General features: G+C 36.5%; 4 protein-coding genes across 4 annotated transcripts in view; 3 read left to right on the plus strand and 1 right to left on the minus strand.

Moving 5' to 3' along the window:
* The window catches only part of LOC111470933 (adenylate isopentenyltransferase 5, chloroplastic-like), a 3046-nt gene extending 1762 nt beyond the window's left edge, over nt 1-1284 (plus strand). Inside the window, exon 2 of the mRNA XM_023116589.1 lies at nt 56-1284. Coding sequence (XP_022972357.1) covers nt 82-984 — 903 coding nt within the window. The 5' untranslated portion in view covers nt 56-81 and the 3' untranslated portion in view covers nt 985-1284. The remainder of the gene's footprint in view (nt 1-55) is intronic.
* A 1647-nt stretch (nt 1285-2931) lies between these two features.
* Nucleotides 2932-6804, minus strand: LOC111470927 (4-hydroxy-3-methylbut-2-enyl diphosphate reductase, chloroplastic). The gene is made up of 10 exons (XM_023116579.1): nt 6432-6804; nt 5978-6174; nt 4899-5078; nt 4624-4755; nt 4446-4520; nt 4256-4361; nt 4082-4176; nt 3640-3825; nt 3412-3498; nt 2932-3317 (listed from the first exon to the last, which is right to left on the minus strand). The coding sequence occupies exons 1-10, from the start codon at nt 6712-6714 to the stop codon at nt 3252-3254; spliced, it is 1407 nt and encodes a 468-aa protein (XP_022972347.1). The 5' UTR covers nt 6715-6804; the 3' UTR covers nt 2932-3251.
* Nucleotides 6805-10815: 4011 nt separating this feature from the next.
* On the plus strand, nt 10816-18314 carry LOC111470922 (protein TIC 62, chloroplastic). Its single transcript, XM_023116573.1, has 13 exons — nt 10816-11107; nt 12396-12513; nt 13144-13216; nt 13303-13330; nt 13487-13663; nt 13928-14009; nt 14122-14194; nt 14273-14383; nt 15731-15862; nt 16193-16392; nt 16680-16874; nt 17209-17409; nt 18050-18314. Exons 1-13 carry the CDS (start codon nt 10927-10929, stop codon nt 18093-18095), a joined length of 1617 nt encoding a protein of 538 aa, XP_022972341.1. The 5' UTR covers nt 10816-10926; the 3' UTR covers nt 18096-18314.
* Nucleotides 18315-18571: 257 nt separating this feature from the next.
* Nucleotides 18572-19989, plus strand: part of LOC111470938 (methyltransferase-like protein 13) — a 5050-nt gene continuing 3632 nt past the window's right edge. Inside the window, exons 1-3 of the mRNA XM_023116594.1 lie at nt 18572-18686; nt 18772-18868; nt 18965-19103. Of these exons, the coding sequence (XP_022972362.1) occupies nt 18601-18686; nt 18772-18868; nt 18965-19103 (322 nt within the window). The 5' untranslated portion in view covers nt 18572-18600. The remainder of the gene's footprint in view (nt 18687-18771; nt 18869-18964; nt 19104-19989) is intronic.

A 19989-nucleotide genomic window follows, 5' to 3' on the forward strand; every position in this document is an offset into this window, starting at 1 on the left:
CTTTTTTTTTTTTTTTTTCCTTTTCTTTTTGGAATGTGGCATTTTTGTTATTTAGTTAACATTTAAGGGTAAATCAACAAGATGAACAACAGCGTTGAGTATCTGAGCAACAAAAAGCACAAAGTGATTTTCGTTATGGGCTGCACTGCTACTGGAAAATCAAAACTCTCTGTCGATTTGGCCACTTTCTTCCCGTCGGAGATCATCAACTCCGACAAGATTCAGTTCTATGAAGGCCTCGACATCATCACCAACAAGATCGCTGAATCCGATCGCCGCGGCGTCCCTCACCATCTCCTCGGCGTAATCCAGGATCCGGACGCCGACTTTACGGCCGCAGAGTTCTGCCGCCTCGTCGAAGATTCAATCGCCGAGATTATTGGACGCGGACGAATTCCGATCATCGTTGGAGGATCGAACAACTACATCGAGGCGCTGGTTGAGAATCCGATTGCGGATTTCCGTTCGCGATTCGACTGTTGCTTTGTCTGGACTGATGTTGCTCTGCCAGTTCTGAACAGGTACATTTCGAAGCGAGTGGATCAGATGGTGGAGGCAGGGCTAGTGGAAGAGGTTCGAGAGATGTACGTTCCTAATGCCGACTACAGCCGCGGAATCCGCCGCGCAATCGGCGCTCCAGAGATGGATAGTTACTTCAAATCGGAGAAAAATGACGATAGTTTGCTGAAATCTGCGATTCAAGAAATTAAGGATAACACCTGTACCCTCGCGCTCCGTCAACGCGGAAAAATTCACCGGCTCCGAGACGAGCTCGGTTGGAGAATCCACCGGATCGACGCGACGGCGGTGTTCGAAAAGAGCGGAGAAGACACGGCGGATGTCTGGATGAATACGGTTCTGAAACCGAGCTTGGACATTGTCGGCGAATTCCTCAACAAAGAGCACAAGGATTATCGGATCGAAACGATGAGCAAAAACGGATTCACCACTAATAGCGGTTACGGAGAACTGAAAGCAAAGTAGAATCACGGCTGCAACGCTATCGGATTTGGCCTATTGCTCACATTCGCAGCTTTAGGTCTGATCACGAACTGGATTTGCCGTTGAAATTCGATTCGAAAGGCCACTACAGCTTTCGTAGATGAAAGAAAATAAAGATCAACTGTTCCAAAGGTAAGCATTACACCTATATATCTCTATATAATCGTAGTCGTACTTGTTCAAAATTTATTGATCATGTTATTTCTATCTTAATTGTGATAAACTATCACTATGTTGTGTAAGCATCTGTTAATCTATAATAATACTTTCTTCTATACTTTCTTCTATAGTTGGAAATATTGTTCAAAATTTTCTTTTAGGCTCATTCGAAATCTAATCAAAATGCGATTATGCAATGAATCGATAAGTTTCACATACAATTTTTCTATTTCATTTTTTAATTTTTTTTTTTTTTTTTTGACTGAATGCAGTCTCACTTAAAAACTTTTTTAGTATATTTATAAAAATAAGAAACTTTCTATTTGTGTAATAATAAATATTTTTGACATTTTATGGTGTTAATTGGATCAATTTATTTAAGTCAGTTGTGTTTTTTATTTTTGTCTGATTCAACTAATTAATTTATTAATTGAAAAAAATTAATCATTCTTTTTTATGGTAATAATAATTTACAATTTTTAATAGTTTATAGTAAAAAATAAAATGTATATTATAGTTGTTAATATGTATAATTAAATTAACAAATTATTCAAACGCAAAAAATGAAAAAATTCCGTATATTGGTGGGCCGGGCCCACCACGCTTCTGTAGCCATCTTGAATTCAAAATACCTTTTAATTTACATATTTTTATAAATATTTAAAAACTAAATAGAACTAAAAGTCTCATCCAAAAACATTTTAAGAACCTTATACCCTTTACAAAATAATAGTAATAATAATAAAGTTGGTTTTTTTTAATTGATTTAAACGGATCGAATATTAATTATAAGAATACCTTGAATAATTTAGAATCAACTTTAAAACATTAAAGTGAGCTAAAACGTCTTTACCAATTGAGTTGTATTCCTGATGCTATTTGCGTCATGTAACACTTTATTGTATACCCTTTATAATCATCTATTACTTTTCTCGTACAATTAGATAATGTACTAACTCAATGTCTTGTAAGTGGAAAACATGTCATATCTCTGAAATTTAATAGAATTATATAAACCAAATTACAAGCGTTTTAAATTTAATAGAAAATATAAGAACAATATTAGTATTTGACCCAAATTATAAGAACAAAAGGTTTTAAATTTAGGTTAAATTGGTGTATAAAATTCTATAGAAGTAACAAACTACTTGATCAACTTAAATTTGACCCATCAATAATTGCTAAAAACTATACAATGACCAAAACAAGATGTGAGATTTAAAGCAAACATCTTTTTTTCTTTTTTCGTTCTCTAAGGAGATTCTACTCGTGAAAATGCTTTTAATGGAACTTTAGCTTTAATTGGTCGTGTCCAAAAAACCACCGATAAACTACTGGAGGCTCATGTAACCCATGCCGGATTAATCGTATTATGGACCGGAGCAATGAACCTATTCGAAGTGGCTCATTTCGTATATGAGTAGCCCATGTATGAATAAGGATCAAATTTTACTTCCCCACCTAGCTACTTTAGGTTGGTGCATACGGCTGGAATCCGAGACCCTTGAAAAATCTTTTCCATTAATCGATTATGGGTGGAAAGATGGAAATAAAATATTGGGTATGTTCAACTAAATTAAATTATTAAATATACTCCTTAATTTTTCTTATTTCTTTTAAAATGGTCACTATTCTTTTAAAAGTTGGAAATTTATTATTATTATTATCGTCTCGACCTTTGAAGTAGGAACCTGCGCGTGGCCATCACAAGACCAAAGGACTACAGAACAGAAAGATCTATTCCAAAGGATAAACCAACAGCTATGGTCGTTCTGCAACAATGGAGGATTTGATTCTCAACAATCCAAAACCATTTTTCTGAAACCTCCTTTTCTTCACTTAGATATCTATGTTATTACAAAACATGTATGATTCAACGACGTTGAAGGTCGACATACTCGTTGAACTACTTGCAATACAGTTCTGTGGAGAACTAGGACCTTTACTAGGACCTTTACTACTGCCCAACATAACTATTTTGATACAATAAGCTATATGATTGCTAAAGGGAAGGTACCATCTTTCAGTTACACATTTACAATCATATAACTCGTCTCTAACAAGTTCATTTGAACTACTAACCTATAAATTTATGCAAACTGCAATGCTTGTTCGCGCTTAATGTCAAAGACTTTGATAAGAACATCTTCTACTACCTGTTTGCAAAAGCATACAGACGTGAATTGGTTTAAAATTTGTTGCAGATGACAATTCGTAACAGCAAGCATGTAAGTCGAAGAGAAGACTAACCTTATCAGGGGTTGACGCCCCGGATGTGACACCGATTGTGATAGGACCCTTGGGTAGCCAGTTCTCCCTTTCAACTAACTCCCCATGCTAATATGAGTTTGTAAGGATGAGGAAATAATAAGTAATCAGAGAAAGAAAAGGTAGGCTTTAAATTGAAAAACGACCCCAAAAACCGTTTGCAAATTGAATCTAAAGGGGACTCGAGACGAAATCTGTACGTTAACTTACATTCAGTTTGTAAGCTATTCTGTTTCCTGGGCCTATTCTCTGCTCACTATCAATCCAATAAGAGGGAATGCCTCGCTCCTCAGCTATCTCTTGAAGATGAGAAGTATTACTGGAATTCCATCCACCAACAACTAACATGAGATCCACTTTTCCCTCTACGAGCTTGTACATCGCATCTTGACGTTCCTGATAGAAGAGAACGGGTTCAAGACACATATAAGTGACAACTAAAAGTATGCAAGATCAGCATACACTGACTTGCAACTTGTCAATATCATCTTGGCAGGAGCTGTTAATGAGGGTTCCAAAGCCTTAGTTTAATTTGTGATACCTTGAGTGACGCATAAACTTGTCATTCAAGCAGTAAAGAGTAGAATATTAAACCAAAATTTGCTCCCTAAAACCCACATGCTAGACATCGTAGAAAATCTCGGAGACTTACTTGAGTAGCATCACATATTGTATTGAAACTGAGGAAATGCTCGTTGACATTTTCGACTCCATGCTTGCGCATCATAGTTCTTTCAACTAGTTTACCTGATAAAAGTAAAATGTAAATAAACATGCTTGTGATTTAAAGGAGAAGCGATGAATGGCATTTCAGCGGATTATTTACCGATCTCTTCTGTTTCTCCCTTGAGCATTGTGGTTTGGTTAGCAATCCCAACCTTTAATAGGTCAGTATCTGGGTCAAACCCTTGTGAGACTGCATTTTTGAATTTCTGCGGACCAGGAATTAGTACAACCATTAAAGCTGTGAATGATGTCAATATATAATGGTTCATAAAGTATTGACAAAACCATACCTTCATAAACTCTTCTTTGGTTGAGCTGGATCCATCAAGTTCGCCTCCAAGAATATAGTCACACACATATGTTGCCTGAATAAAGGCAAAAGTTCATACGAAAAATATGCATAATACCTCACCCAACGAAGTACAAAATTGCCCAAATCAACAAAAAAGAAAAATGAAATGGACATACCTCTGCCATGTTCTTGACAATTATATATTTTCCTGCAAAGGATGCTGTTGCTACAGTTTCTTCATGAGAATATTTACCATGAATAATTGAAGTAAACTCCCCTTTCTTGTGCTTTTCCACGACGTTCCAAACCTTCAAATGTTATGCAGACAACATCCATACATTGAGAGAGAATTTTTGGCAGAAGCAAAAACATAATATTAATTGCAATTAGCATTATTGTCGGTATATCAGAACGTACAGCAAGGAGAGAAAAGCAAATTCTGCAATGATACCTTTGAAACCCATGGGCAAGTTGTATCAACGATTTGCACCTTTTTTTCACTCAATGTCAACATCTCATCCACGCCAGCTCCAAATGCAGGCAAAATCACAACATCACCCTTGCCAACCACTTCAAACTGTTTCTTTCCATCCTCAAGTGGAATGTTTTGGACTTCCATCTCCTCTAAGCGCTACATATAGAATTAAAAAATATTTATGCTATTTCTTCCCTTCGTGTATCGAGGAACTTAAGAATTATGCGAAAAGATGGCGTGAAATTCAACAATCAATTAAGTTTATAAACTTTTGAATACCAGTCATACTTCAGAATGTTTTTTGGTATGGAAAAGACAGCAAGGAAATCAAAAGTTTAAGTGTTTCAAAGTTCTAGGAAAAGAACAGCAAGTAGTAAAGATAAAATTGAAAATCTAAAAGTAGTCCAAGCATTGGTGCAAGACTTTTACTGTGCGAACACTGGAAGAAGGTCAACAAGTCTATCCTACCCGACACACGTAGGATATGGATGGAAAAATCATTCGAATTTAGAGAAAAAGAATTAAAAAGATAAAATATAGAATCCACCAACGTTAGGGGTGAAAACTGCATTAATGTTCCTAAAGACTGGAAGGCTTAAAGTCTTCATTCCTCATAGACATGCACCAGACAGAACACCACACGCATAGGACTGGGACAACAACTGGAATACTATCTTGCAAAATTTTCAAATCACAGTTCAGTTTGAACAAGAATACATATTAGGAATGGAACAAAAAAAGTTCAAAAACAAAAACAGATCGCATTTTCTTGGGGATAAGCGATCAAAGCACGCTTATCAGCAATAACATAGTAATGGAAATTTTGAACTTCCTCCACAAATAAGAAGCATGATAAATCCGGATAGAAAGGGAGAGATCCCAGAAAGGGATAAAAGAATCGCATCTTATTGAAAGAAGAACACATGCTAGAACCTCGATATTGGACAATAAAATCTTAGACAAATAGAACACCAGAAGCATCATCAAATTTACCAGAGTATGATCCATTTCTAAATTTAAATCGTCGAAAGAAACCGCAGTAAATCAATCAGTACCTTGTTAACAGTTGGGTTGTGAATAATTTCATTGGTTAACCATAATTTCTCATCAGGAAATTGCTTTCTCGCTTCATAAGCAATCTGGACTGCTCGCTCAACTCCCCAACAAAATCCATATGCTTCCGCCAATTTAACAGTAACATCTCCCCACGTATACTCAAATCCATTTTCTTTCAGAGTCTTGATGATATCACCTGCAATTCGAACATAGAATTAGTTTTCAGCAAAATAAATTGAAAATTCAAGTGAAGGCTTCTCTCTTTTTGACTTTTTCTTTTTTAATTTAGTTTATGGCCTCGAGAAGCCAAATCGGAAGACCAAAATCCTCCAGGAGCAGGTTAATAGAATACTCTCTAGTTTTCCCATAAAAATCGGACATGCAAAGGAATTTCGTAAACAATTTTCCTAATTCCATAAGAAATCTAACAAAATCAAGACGATCGAGGCTCACTCGTGTACTCGCTATTCATAAGCGCCAGAGTCTCGTCCTTGTGACCAAACCCTCTGCGGTTGTAATTCTCACTCTTCGACAAGTTCCTCCGGAACACCTTGGCATCAAAATTGGAATCCACAGCCACCGACGACGAAGAAGAAGAAGCAGAAGCAGAAGAATCGCCGTCGCATCTCACGGACAGAGGCTTTCTACACCGAACTGATCGAACTCCGGGGAAACTCTCCGGCAAGGCCGCATCTGTACGAGTAGCAAGACGGTAAAGCTGCATAGAGAAAGCCATGGCAGAGAACAATCTCAGAGATCACTTTCCAGTCGCAAGCTCAGACAAATGCCCCCATTCTTCTTCCTCCTCCATTTATCTCAATTCAACCATGCCCTCTCTTTGTCTTCTTCTTCTTCCTTTTTTTTATTTTTATTTTATTTTTATTTTATTAAATTCATAAATTTAAATTGGAAATTATTATTTTCAATATTATCTCTTTTTTATTTTTCTTATTTTCTCATAATTAATTCATTGTGTTTATTTAGCATTTAATTTTTTTTTTTAAAAAAGGTAACAAATAATATCAGCAAAACTGTTCAATAACTTAAATTTTAAAAATATAAAATTAAAAAATAGTTATTAAATAAACTTAAATTATTACCCATTTGAAAAAAATATATATATATGGCAAATAAAAAGAAAAAAAAATGATTGAAATTAAGTTTATTCCCTTTTAGTCTATTTAATTTAACTTTTATATTTTTAATAAATTTTAATTTAATCTTAAATTTATTCTATATTAGCATTTTCTTCGTTTGAAAATATATTTATATAAATATTTTTTTTATTAAAACTAAATTAAATTTAATCCTTATTAATATTAGTTTTGGCTTTTAGTTGCAGAATCATTGGGGCAAAGTAGAGGATTAAAAGTGAAATTACGAAAACGGCCCTGATTTATGTACAGCTGGCTTTCTTAACGCCGTTTCTTACCTACCATTTTCGGTCTTGGACTTTTTCCACGCTGTTCTCTGGTTTTTTTTTTTTAATTTTATTTATTGTTTTATTGTTTTTAATATTCCAACATTTTTTAATATAATAAAAATGTTATTTTATCTTACTTTTTTTTTTTTCAAATGATTAATTTGTTTGGTTTAACTTTATTTTTTCTAATAATTATAAATATGTATTTATTTTTACTTAAATTTTAAGGTTTTTTTATTTATCATTTTTGTTTTTTGTTTTATTTCTCTCAAATGTTTCTTCACAAAACATTTTTAATTAATCAAAAAAAAATTTGAATTAATTCTAATTTTATTTTAAAGTTTTTTTTTTCCGAAAATATTCCTATCACACCATTAATTGGCTTACCATTTTTAATTTAAAAATTTTAATTTTAATTTTAGATCCGCTAAAATACCTCAAAAAAATAGATTGATTGAATACCCTAGTCATAAGCTCGATGGCTTTAAAAGTCAAACTTGGCTCGGCTCCCCTCACAAATACAAGTTGAAGCCTCAACTCGTGTCACCTCTCCTCAGCTTGCCTCCTCCTCCTGGACATCGTTTTCTCCTTCAAATCGTGTTGCGATCATTGTTGATTAGTTCGATCCAACATGACTAGGGTTAGTTTAGTCTGATTTGTGTTCAGTTTAGTGGTTTTCTCTTCAATTTTAACTCGATTCAATGAGTTTTTTTAATCCAAGATATTTTTTTTTTCCAATTTAAATTCAATTATATTGTTTTTTCATCCGTTATTATTTGTTCAAGGTTCTTTTGAGCTCTTTTTTAAGTAAGATTCATGAATTTTAGGTGCATTTATGTTCGTTGAATGAATTTGGTGGTCTGATTAGGTTATGCATGCATGTATTATGTCATTGAAAAACCATCTATCGGTGTTTGAAACTTAAAATTCTATGAAAACTTTTATGGCAATTACTTATCTTTTTTCGAGAGAGTCGTGTGCCATAGTGACTCAACTTCACTGATAAAAATGCCAATTTCTATCAGTTGTGTAAGATCTCACATCGGTTGAAGAGGAGAACAAAACATTCCTTATAAGGGTGTGGAAACCTCTCCGTAGCAGACACGTATCAAAACTGTAAGGCTAATAACGATATGTAACTGGTAAAAAAAGACAATATCTGTTATTAATGAACTTAAGCGGTTACAAATGATATCAAAGTCAAACACTGAGCGGTATGTCAGCAAGGACGCTGGTCTCCAAAAGAGGTAGATTGTAAGATCTCACATCGATCGGGAGGGAACGAAATATTCCTTATAAGAATATTGAAACCTCTTCGTAACTAGCCAAAGTGTTTTATAAGTGTGTGGAAACCTCTCAAAAAAACGAACAATGTCTATTAAGGTATGGAAACCTCTCATACCGGAATCTCGCTCTACTTTCTTTATTTATTTGGAAAGAACTATATGGTTTGTTTGTTTTCTAATTACAAACCAACTTTGACCAATGATTTCATTAAATTTCTTGCTTATGTTGCTTTGCACGTTACCTTATGGGTCTAAATCACTCCCTTACAAATCCTTTTGATTTTGATTTTTCCATCCACGTGTTTTCCATTTCATATCAATTTACCGTTTTGCCCTTTTTGTTCTCGGGTGATTGATAGGGTAGGAGATCATGATGTTCGATTTTGGTCTACATGAAACAATATGACACAACACAATTTTTGTGAGATCTTATATCGATTGGAGAGGGAAACAAAACATTCCTTATAAGGTGTGAAAACCTGTTCCTAGCAGACGCATTTAAAAATTGAGAGGTTGACGATGATACGTAACGAGCCAAAACGAACAATATTTGCTAGCAATGAGCTTTGACTGTTACAAATTGTATCAGAGTCAGACATCAGGCGGTGTATCAATAAGAACCACTGAGGCTCCAAGAGAGGTGTATTGTGAGATTACATCGTTTCTTATAAGGGTATGAAAACCTCTCCCCAGTAGACAATTTTACGACGATATATAACGGGTCAAAATAGACAATATCTGTTAGCATTGGGCTTGAGCTGTTACAGTATTATACCAATATAGATTATAGAGGCGGGTCTTTACTAATCTTTCCGGGTCAAATTGACCTTTAAAATCATATCGTCACCTCTTAATTATAAATATTTGTTATTTTTTCTTATTTTTTAAAAGTAATTTTAGAATATGTGTTAAAATGGTGTTATGAAACACGTGCATAAAAGGACCCGACCCGGCCCACTAGTTTTACTATCCAATCATATGGCCGGGAGGCTGTCCACACGTGTTGCATTTGCGTGCCATGACGTATGGCCATGGGAGACTATCCCACACGTGTTGCATGTGGATGACATGTTTCATCCTTCTTTCAATTTTTTTAATTTTATAATTCATATTTTTAATTATTATAATTTTAAAATTGATTTAATGTCATTTTAAAATATATCAAAATACGAGTAATTGCATGAATTAAATTCTAATTTTTTCTTAAAATATTTGCATATACAAGGGTATTTTAGTCAACTATATTATCTAATTTAAATTCCCTAAACCTTAGAAACTAAATTATCATTTTTTTTCTTATATTTTAACTGAATATTGTAAATAATAATAATAATAATAATAAAAACCAATTTGAAAATATTTATTTTGATAATAAATTTCTAATAAAATTATAATTTGATATTTACGACTTGTCAAACCTTCCCCGTCCTTCTTCGCTTCATACCAATCCAGCATTTCCGACCTATTGCTCAGCAAATGCCTTCCTCTATCTTCGACTCCAAATCTACCCTGTCTACATAATCCTATCGAACGTTAACTCAATTGACATGAAATATATATTCTCGAGTCTTGACTCATAATTAGTAGTTTAAATTTCTAAACTCGAAAAAATAAAAATTTATAGGTTTACTCGATATTTTTTTGTTACGAAGAGTGCAAGATTTGTGTTGGATGATGAAAGTCCCACATCTGTTATTTTAGGGAATAATCATGGATTTATAAATAAAAAAATACTCTCTCTATTGGTATGAAACATTTTGAAATGGACAATATCATACAATTGTGGAGAGTGGTGTTCGTCTAACAATTTAAACTTTTAACATTTTAGCCAATAATATTTGTCTTAATTAATGGAACTAGGTTTAGGTGAGTAGTTTTTTTTTAATATAAATTTAAAATAATGGAGATAAAATAAGTTCTAAGATTAATAATTTTTTATTTATTTATTTTTTTTTAATTTAAAGTTATGTAATTAGGTCGTTACACAAAATTATTTGCTGGGCTCTGCTTGATGGAGTTGGGGATAGATGAAAATCCAAATGGGTGCTTACAGTTCTTCCCGGACCAGCAATGGAACCTTCTTTGGGACCCATCATATCCACACGCTGTGGACTGTGGGAGATTCCATTGCACCTAACCTGAGAAGCTGTATTTACAAAACAAATTAGCTCCGTGTTCAATTGCTTTTCGATTCTCCTCCAAATTAGTATATGATTTGAGCATTTCAAAATTCTCTTCGATGGAGGGTACCTGCAGTTCTCTGCGGTCACCGGCTTTAACCATAGCGTCCTCCTCTTTGTCTAGAAGTGGGTTCTCAGAGAAGCCATTGTTGCCTGCTCGAGCTGTGAAATTATCGAAGAACAAGAGATGCCCACTTGCTCGAAGCCTCAAATTTCATCCCATTACAGCTCAAGCTTCGAGTAAATACCTTGTTTCTTCTCCTACATTGTGATTAATGTTCTTATTGCTTCTCCTATGCTTGAGTTTTGTAGAATGTTGAGTGTTTTGATATACTGATTATTTTGAACTCGATGTTAGCTTGACTTGTTTGGGTTTGTTAAGTAGAAGTAGAAATGGGATTTGTTGAAGAAGGTTGGGTTGGATCAAGGTTGAGTGATTTTCATATATGTGAAGATATGAATGTTATGTTTTCATTCTAAAACGATTTGGATGTCCCATTTTTGAGAAGCATGGATTTCTTCATCTGACTCTTATTTGATCCAGTTCTGCATTCTTCTGGGAGGCATTTGAAGTAGGTGTATGAATCTTTAATGAACTTGCTGGTTATTTTTTGTTTACTTCTATATGATATTAGAAGAATAATTGATCATCTGCAAAATGTTCTTGTTACTTCCACTACCTCCACAAGCCTTGCATGCATGGTTCTTCGTGTAGCGACTCAAGCTTACTGTTAGTAGATATTGTCTTCTTTGGGCTTTCCCTTTCAGGCTTCTCCTCAAGGTTTTTAAAACGCGTCTGCTAGGAAGAGGTTTTCACACCCTTATAAAGAATGCTTTGTTCTCCTTCTCAATCGATGTGGGATCTCACAATCCACCCCCTTCGGAGCCCAGTGTCCTTATTGGCACACTACCTCGTGTCCACCTCCCTTCGGGGTTCAGCCTTCTCGCTGGCATATCACCTGATGTCTGGCTCTGATACCATTTGTAATAGCCGAAACCTACCGCTATCAGATATTGTCATCTTTGGGCTTTCCCCTTCGGACTACCCCTCAAAGTTTTTAAAACGTGTCTGCTAGGGAGAGGTTTCCACACCCTTATAAAGAATGCTTCATTCTCCTCCCCAATCGATGTGGGATCTCACACTTCGTCTTACTTTGGTAGACAGCAATGGATAGAAATATTTAGAAGAATTGAAAAACTTGGTCCCTGTTTCATGCTTAAGGATGGCGATTTCATTATAGTTTTGGAATATAATGGTAAATTATATTTGTATGGTTTGTGATATTATGCAAATTGTATCCATATTCGAACAACATTTTGTCTATATATGTCATCAATTTCATTAAAACTTGCAACTTTTTAATGTAAAATTATGATTGGTAGAGTTCATCTATCATGGGGGTGTTTAAGCTTTTCTTAAAGTTCAGTTCTGCAAATCACAGAAGGTGTATTTTGCAGTTATCATCCAAGCATATGGTTTATTACTTCCTCCTTACAGTATATAGCTAACATTTCTTGATTTTACAAGGCACAAGTAATTTTAGCTCAGAAGCAGCTCCGGCAATCTCAAAGAAGGAAGTTTCAAAAGATGAGGATCTTGTATTTGTTGCTGGTGCTACAGGAAGAGTTGGTTCAAGAACTGTGAGGTAAGTTCAATATCTTGCTTCATATTGGAGCAATTCATCTTCATGATATTGAGCATAAGCTCTCGTGGCTTTGCTTTGTTGGGCTTCCCCAAAAGGCCTCATACCGATGGAGATGTATTCCTTACTTATAAACTCTGATCATTCCCTAAATTAGCCAATGTGGGACTCCCTCTTAACAATCCTCCCCTCGAACAAAGTACACTATAGAGCCTTCCTTGAGGCTTATGGAGCCCTTGAACAGCCTCCCCTTAATCGAGGCTCGACTCCTCTGGAGTCCTCAAACAAACTACACCCTTTGTTCGACACCTGAGTTACTTTTGTTTACACCTTCGAGGCTCACAACTTCTTTGTTTGACAATTGAGGATTTTATTGACATGGCTAAGTTAAGGGCATGATTTTGATACCATGTCTGGAACCACGACTCTCCACAATGGTATGATTTTGTCCACTTTGAGCATAAGCTCTCATGAATTTACTTTGGGCTTCCTCAAATGGCCTCATACCAATAGAGATGTATTCCTTACCTATAAACCCATGATCATTCCCTAAATTAGCCAATGTGGGACTCCCTCCCGACAATCCTCAACACTTTGCATGTTGTATACTAACGAGCTGTAAAATCTAACCAGGGAGCTTTTGAAACTTGGATTCCGTGTAAGAGCTGGTGTAAGGAGTTCTCAGAAAGCCGAAACTCTTGTTGAGGTAAAAGCATTTGACTTTTGAAAAAAAACATTTTCCTGCTATTTCGTTAACAACTTGTTTTTGACAAAAACTTTGTTTATATGCAGAGTGTTAAAAAGATTAAGCTTGATGAAGGTAATGCACGTGCCAAAGTCCCGTTCCCCGTACCGACACACATAGCATCTGTTTTCTCTTGTTTCTATTTGTCAAAAAATGAAAAGGGACCGTTCGATATTCTCGGACAAAAAAACTAACAAGAAAATAACAGATAGTTTTTGATCTTTAGCCCAGCTGTAGAAAAGCTTGAAACTGTGGAATGTGACTTGGAGAGACCAAATCAGATTGGACCCGCAATAGGGAATGCATCGATAGTTATTTGCTGCATTGGTGCAAGTGAGAAGGAGATTTTTGATATCTCTGGACCTTATCGAATCGACTATATGGCTACCAAAAACTTGGTTGAAGCAGGTAAGAAGACGCTTTTTCGTGATCTTTTTGTACCTCAAAACATATTTGTAGCTATTCCACAACAATCACATATATTGGCGTAAATGCTTCAGAGACGTGATTCTTGGATTTGATTTTATTTTATTACTGCTTGTAATAAAGATTTATCGTTCTGATGGTCGAGCTCTCCTAGCTTTTCAGTACATTAGTTGTAAAACTCTAGCATGTAGCTTTCTTAAAGTTCTCGAGGTTAAAGCGGAAATAAGATTGACAAAATTTCTACAGCAACTGTTGCAAAAGTGAAGCATTTCGTTCTGCTTACGTCGCTGGGAACCAACAAGATTGGATTTCCTGCTGCCATTCTCAAGTGAGTGTTCATGTGTTAGTTTTTCTGAAATGATTAACAATTTCACAAATGATGTTTTGTTTCCCCGTAATTTTGAGATTGAATCATTAATTGTGGTTATCTGCTTCCAAAGTTTGTTTTGGGGAGTCCTGTTATGGAAAAGGAAGGCAGAAGAAGCATTGATTGCAAGTGGTCTTCCTTATACAGTAAGAAAATACTAATAGCTATACAATATTTATCAAATGGGCCTTACATGTTTGATTTATTTAAACTATCTTTCCCAGATAGTGAGGCCTGGGGGCATGGAGAGGCCTACAGATACTTTCAAGGAAACTCATAACACTACTGTTTCGCCTGAAGATACTTTGTTTGGTGGTCTGGTGTCGAATCTTCAGGTACGTTTATAGATTTCAAGGTCATAGATGATATCAATCGTTATAATTCTTGTAACATTTTTAATAGCATCAATGAGGCTGTAAATAACACTGATTTAGGACTGCGAAATCCCACATCGGTTAGGGAAGTGAACGAAGCGTTCTTTATAAGGGTGTGGAAACCTCTCCCTAGCAGACACGTTTTAAAAACCTTGAGGGGAAGCTCGAAACGAAAGCCCAAAGAGAACAATATCTGCTAGCGGTGGGCTTGGGCTGTTACTAATGGTATCAGAGCCCGACACTGGGCGATGTGCCAGCGAGGAGGCTGAGCCCCGAAGGGGGGTGAACACGAGGCGGTGTGCCAACAAGGACGCTGGGCTCCGAAGGGGGGTGGATTGTGAGATCCCCACATCGGTTGGCGAGGAAAATGAAACATTATTTATAAAGGTGTGGAAACCTCTCTCTAGTAGATGCGTTTTAAAAACCTCGATGGAAAACTCAAAAGGGAAAGCCCAAAGAGGACAATATCTGGTAGAGGTGGGCTTGGGCTGTTACTAATGGTATCAGAGCCAGACACTGGGCAATGTGCCAGTAAGGAGGTTGAGCCCTGGAGGGGGGTGAACATAAGGCGGTGTGCCAGCAAGGACGCTAGGCCCCGAAGGGGGGTGGATTGTGAGATTCCACATCGGTTGGGGGGGAGAACGAAACATTCTTTATAAGGGTGTGGAAACCTTTCCCTAACAGACGAACTTTACAAACTTTGAGAGGAAGTCTGAAAGGAACAATCCAAAGAGGACAATATCTGGTAGCGGTGGGCTTGAGCTGTTACAAGGAGAGACCGATTTTATTTGACAATATAATCTTTTTTGTTCTCTTTATTAACTGGACTTGGATACATGCTAGTAATTGCTTATCTAAAGATATATATTCTCACAAACCTTTGAACATTTTTCATTCTTAAAGCATAACCATAACAGAATTGATAGATGAAGTTCTCAATATTCTGTTCCAAAGCCAAAGATGTCGATACCCAAAAACGTTTGAGAACATCCACCCCAATGATAAGCATATAGAGAGGATCTGAATGGTGCCTTCAAATCTTGGTTTAGCTATTAATGGACGTGATCGAGCCTGCCAAGGGGGAAGTTCTGGATAAAGACGACTCTCTGGATAGAGTGCGTTGGTTGCCGTAGTTGTTTTGGATTTACGTATTTTTTGACAATAGCAAGAGACAAGTCTCGATTTGACAACTCGACAACGGGGCAATTGGCAAGATACAAAATTCCGTTCGTGAATTCTCTCCGAGTATTTTGAACAAGAGTTGATTGCATGTATACTTTATGCTTAATTTTTACATTTTAATTTCAGGTTGCAGAGCTCATTGCATGCATAGCAAAAAATCCTGGTCTCTCATGCTATAAAGTGATAGAAGTAATTGCCGAGACAACTGCACCATTGACTCCCGGAGAGGATCTTCTTACAAAAATACCATCTAAAAAGGTCAGTTGTTTCTCTATGTAAAAGGTGAAGAAATTCCTCATAAGAACTCATACAATACTTTATGCTTCTAAAACATTGACTCATTTTATGTTTCTTAATTTTAACAGTTCATGATAATCTGCAGTAAATATCATTTAAATTTGCTTGTACATCTAAACTTAGCATACACGTTTAAGCTTAAAGCCGCCAAACAAAAGTAGTATTGGGCTAAATAGGATAATATCTGCTAGCGGTGGGTTTGGGCTTTTACAAAAGTAGTATTGCCCCCCCTCTTTGCGTATTCTTATTTAAGCTTAAAGCCGCCAAACAATCTTGCTGGATCTATGCTAGGAATATGGCGCTGCACGCATTGTCGATCCACCACCTCCTGAGAGCGTTTCATCAGAACCGTCGAGCATTGCCAAAGAAAAGGAATCAGCTGAAGCAAAGCCACCCACTCAAAGGGTTTCATCAGAACAGTTGAACATTGCAAAAGAGAAGGAATCAGCTGTAGCAAATGTTACAAAACAGTCATTATCACCCTACATTTCGTAAGACAATATGGAAGAGGCTGTTCTATATTTCTTGAACTTTTCTTTTCAAGTATCATGCTCAAATGCCTAGATTAACAGCTAATAAGATAGTAAGAAAGAAAAATGAACTCTGAATTGGTAGATTGTTTCTCCAGTATATAAATGATTCAAGGGTCCTCTCATAGCTTGTTTGTCATTCACACGTCTGTTATTGCTGTTCGTGAATTTTCCAAGAACGTAGGTTAGGTTTGTTGAAAAATGGTATATTATCCTTGGCGTTTGTCTTACGTTGTGTCTTCTTCCAGGTACGAGGATTTAAAACCTCCAACATCACCTACTCCAGCTGCACCTGTTGGGAAAATAGATTTAAATGTCGTCGACGGAGTCTCATCGAGCGCTCAAACGAGTTCATCAGAATCGTCAACTGAAATTGCCGAGGCGAATCCTGCACCTGCTCCTGAAAAAGCAGTGACAGTGAAACCTCTCTCCCCTTATGTAGCGTAAGTGTCTTATATTCAAAGTCCCGAGACGATATAGCATTCCACATTCTTATATTTGCTCACTGGATGACAAGATTTTTATCATTCTGTTCATAATGACCCCCTAACTTCGGGAGAAGGGGTGCTCTCCTATCTTTTGATTAGGAGCGAGAATAACTAGAAAAGTCCCTGTCAACTACTTAGGCTAAGGTGATCCCTAACCTAAGCAGGGGACTACTCAAACTGAATCGGCTAAGGTGATCCCTAACCTAAGCAGGGACTACTCAAACTGAATCACACCAACGTTATGTTTGTACCTGATCTTACACTTCCACTGATCACATTACTTTTCCAGATATGAAGATCTAAAGCCTCCTACATCACCATCTCCTAGTGCACCTTCCCTATCATTTTCATCAACATCTCCCTCAAACGGTCCACCTCAGCCTGCTACCACGAGCGTAAACAGCTCAACACCGATTCCAGAGGCAGACAATTCGAGTGAAGCACATCTTCCCAAGCCAAAGAAGCTACAACCACTGTCACCTTTCACCATGTAAGCTCCTTCCTAGTTCTTTTATCTGCCTTAGTTGATTCCTTTGAAAAAGTTGCATGTTCTCATACAAAACTTCAAACCGCTGATAGGCCGTTTTTGTTTAGCTCATAGATTGTGGTTGAACACTCTTGATTAGGTTTATTTATAGCTTAGTCAACGGTTATATTTGGTAAATGACATATAAAGTAAAATGTTATAGTTTAGTCAATGAAGTGATAAATATAGTAGATAGTTATTATATGTGGTAAATAAATATAATGTAAAATGTCATAAATAGTAAATAACTATGTATAGTAAAAAGTGATAAAACATAATTATATATGGTAAATGGTTATATCTGGTAAAATTATATATATAGTAAAATTATATATATAGTAAGCTAAATAGTATTCTCTTTACCTAGAAGTCATCCATACAAATCCTTTAGCCAATATTCTCCTCGTATTCTCTATCATGTTTTTTGTGTTCATCTAGATCGATGGGTTGTTGTGCGATCCTAACATTCTCATTCTCCGTGTATTTTCTCTATCCTATTCTTTGTGTTCATCTAAATGAGTGTGTGCATTGTTGTGCAATCCTAACATTCTCATTTCTTATTTGATCAAACCAAACATTCTCATTTCTTATTTGATCAAACCAGGTACGAGGATTTGAAGCCTCCAGCATCCCCAACGCCCTCTCCTTGAAAAACCTTAAAGAAAGAGCTATCAGTTCCCTAAATGGACAGACAGATGAGGGGTTATACTTTCTATGTAATAATCTGAAGAACATTCGTTACTTTTTCCCGTCCAGATTCCATGACGACTACACTGTTAAATTTGCTTATTTTGGCTGTAATTTTGATCAAAGTTGCCATTTTGATGGCATTTGCTTCATTTTATTCGTTGAATTACAGTGGGTCTTTCACAAAAACCAAAGAAATCCATTGGGTTTTGAACGATTATAATTTCAGACCAATGATAAACGTAAAGTCACTCAAAATCTTTGTGGGTTTTCTATGAACATTCGGATTTGAGTTTCTATTGGTATATAATACAATGTTCATAACGATTTCTACATGAAATCCTCCCACTGGACTGTAAGCCCATTAAGCTTTACTGGACCGCCATCCAACAACGAGAGGCCCAATTAAAGATCAATGGTTCGTTTAGGGTTCGTCTCCGACTTCAATTTTCATCTTAGAAAGTTCATATGGGTACGGATCAAAATCCCAAATGCGCACAGAAAGAAAGCGTTGCTCCTGCAACTGCTCTGGCTTATCTTGATCCAAACTACTGGTCATTGTTCTTCTTCTCTTTCTTGTCCGTTTCTGATACCATTTCCGTAAGTTTCTAATGCTTTTTCCTGATGGGTTTGTTTCAGGGACGAGCGTTTTTCTAAGGAAGAACATTATGAGTGGTTTAAGGATTATTCCCATTTTCGAAATCTCATACTTCCACTTCTCAAACCCGATTCATCAGTATTCTATCTACTTTGATTCTATGTTCATTAACAATCGTTTTGATTGTTTGAATGAGCTTTCACTGTAATAATCTATTGAGTTTTGTCGTTGTAGGTATTGGAATTGGGTAGTGGAAATTCGAAGCTTTCTGAGGAGTTATATAACGATGGAATTACTGATATAACATGCATTGATTTGTCTGCTGTTGCTGTTGAGAAGATGCAAAAACGTTTACATTTGAAGGGTATGAAAGGTGAGCTCGTAGTGTTTCATCAAATGATGCTTTCCTGTGTTCTGTTCCAGTGAGATATCTTACTTCTGTCTGTTACTTTTTATGGGTTGAAACTAAATATGAAGTGCAAGTCTAGAAGAATGGTAGTCTTTAGATGGCACGATAGCCTAGGAAGCACGGACACGACACGCTTCGAACATTGCTCGACGCACTTAAAACGTGTCTATATTAATTTTTTGGATACGACTGGGACTCTGATTTGGATTTGGGAGAAGATAGAGATTTTCTTATGGACTGAATCCTTATTTATTGGTCAATCCTACGGTATTTGGATGACATATTTTGTAATAGCCCGCTCGACGCACTTAAAACGTGTCTATATTAATTTTTTGGATACGACTGGGACTCTGATTTGGATTTGGGAGAAGATAGAGATTTTCTTATGGACTGAATCCTTATTGATTGGTCAATCCTACGGTATTTGGATGACATATTTTGTAATAGCCCAACCTACTGGTAGGAGATATTGTGAGATTCCATATTGATTGGAGAGAGAAATGAGTGTTAGTGAGGATGCTGGACCCCAAAAGGGAAAGTCCAAAGAGGACAATACCTACTAGAGGTGGGTTTGGGCTATTACAAATGGTATCAGAGTTAGACACGAGTGGTATACCAGCAAGGACGCTGGAGCCTGAAAAAGGGTGAATTGTGAGACCCCACATCAATTGGAGAGAGGAACACTTGCCAGTGAGGACGCAGTGCCCCGAGAGGAACACTTGCCAGTGAGGATGCAGTGCCCCGAGAGGAACACTTGCCAGTGAGGACGCAGTGCCCCGAGAGGAACACTTGCCAGTGAGGACGCAGTGCCCCGAGAGGAACACTTGCCAGTGAGGACGCAGTGCCCCGA

This window comes from Cucurbita maxima, unplaced genomic scaffold, assembly GCF_002738345.1.
Source record: "Cucurbita maxima cultivar Rimu unplaced genomic scaffold, Cmax_1.0 Cma_Scf00048, whole genome shotgun sequence".
Lineage (NCBI taxonomy): Eukaryota > Viridiplantae > Streptophyta > Magnoliopsida > Cucurbitales > Cucurbitaceae > Cucurbita > Cucurbita maxima.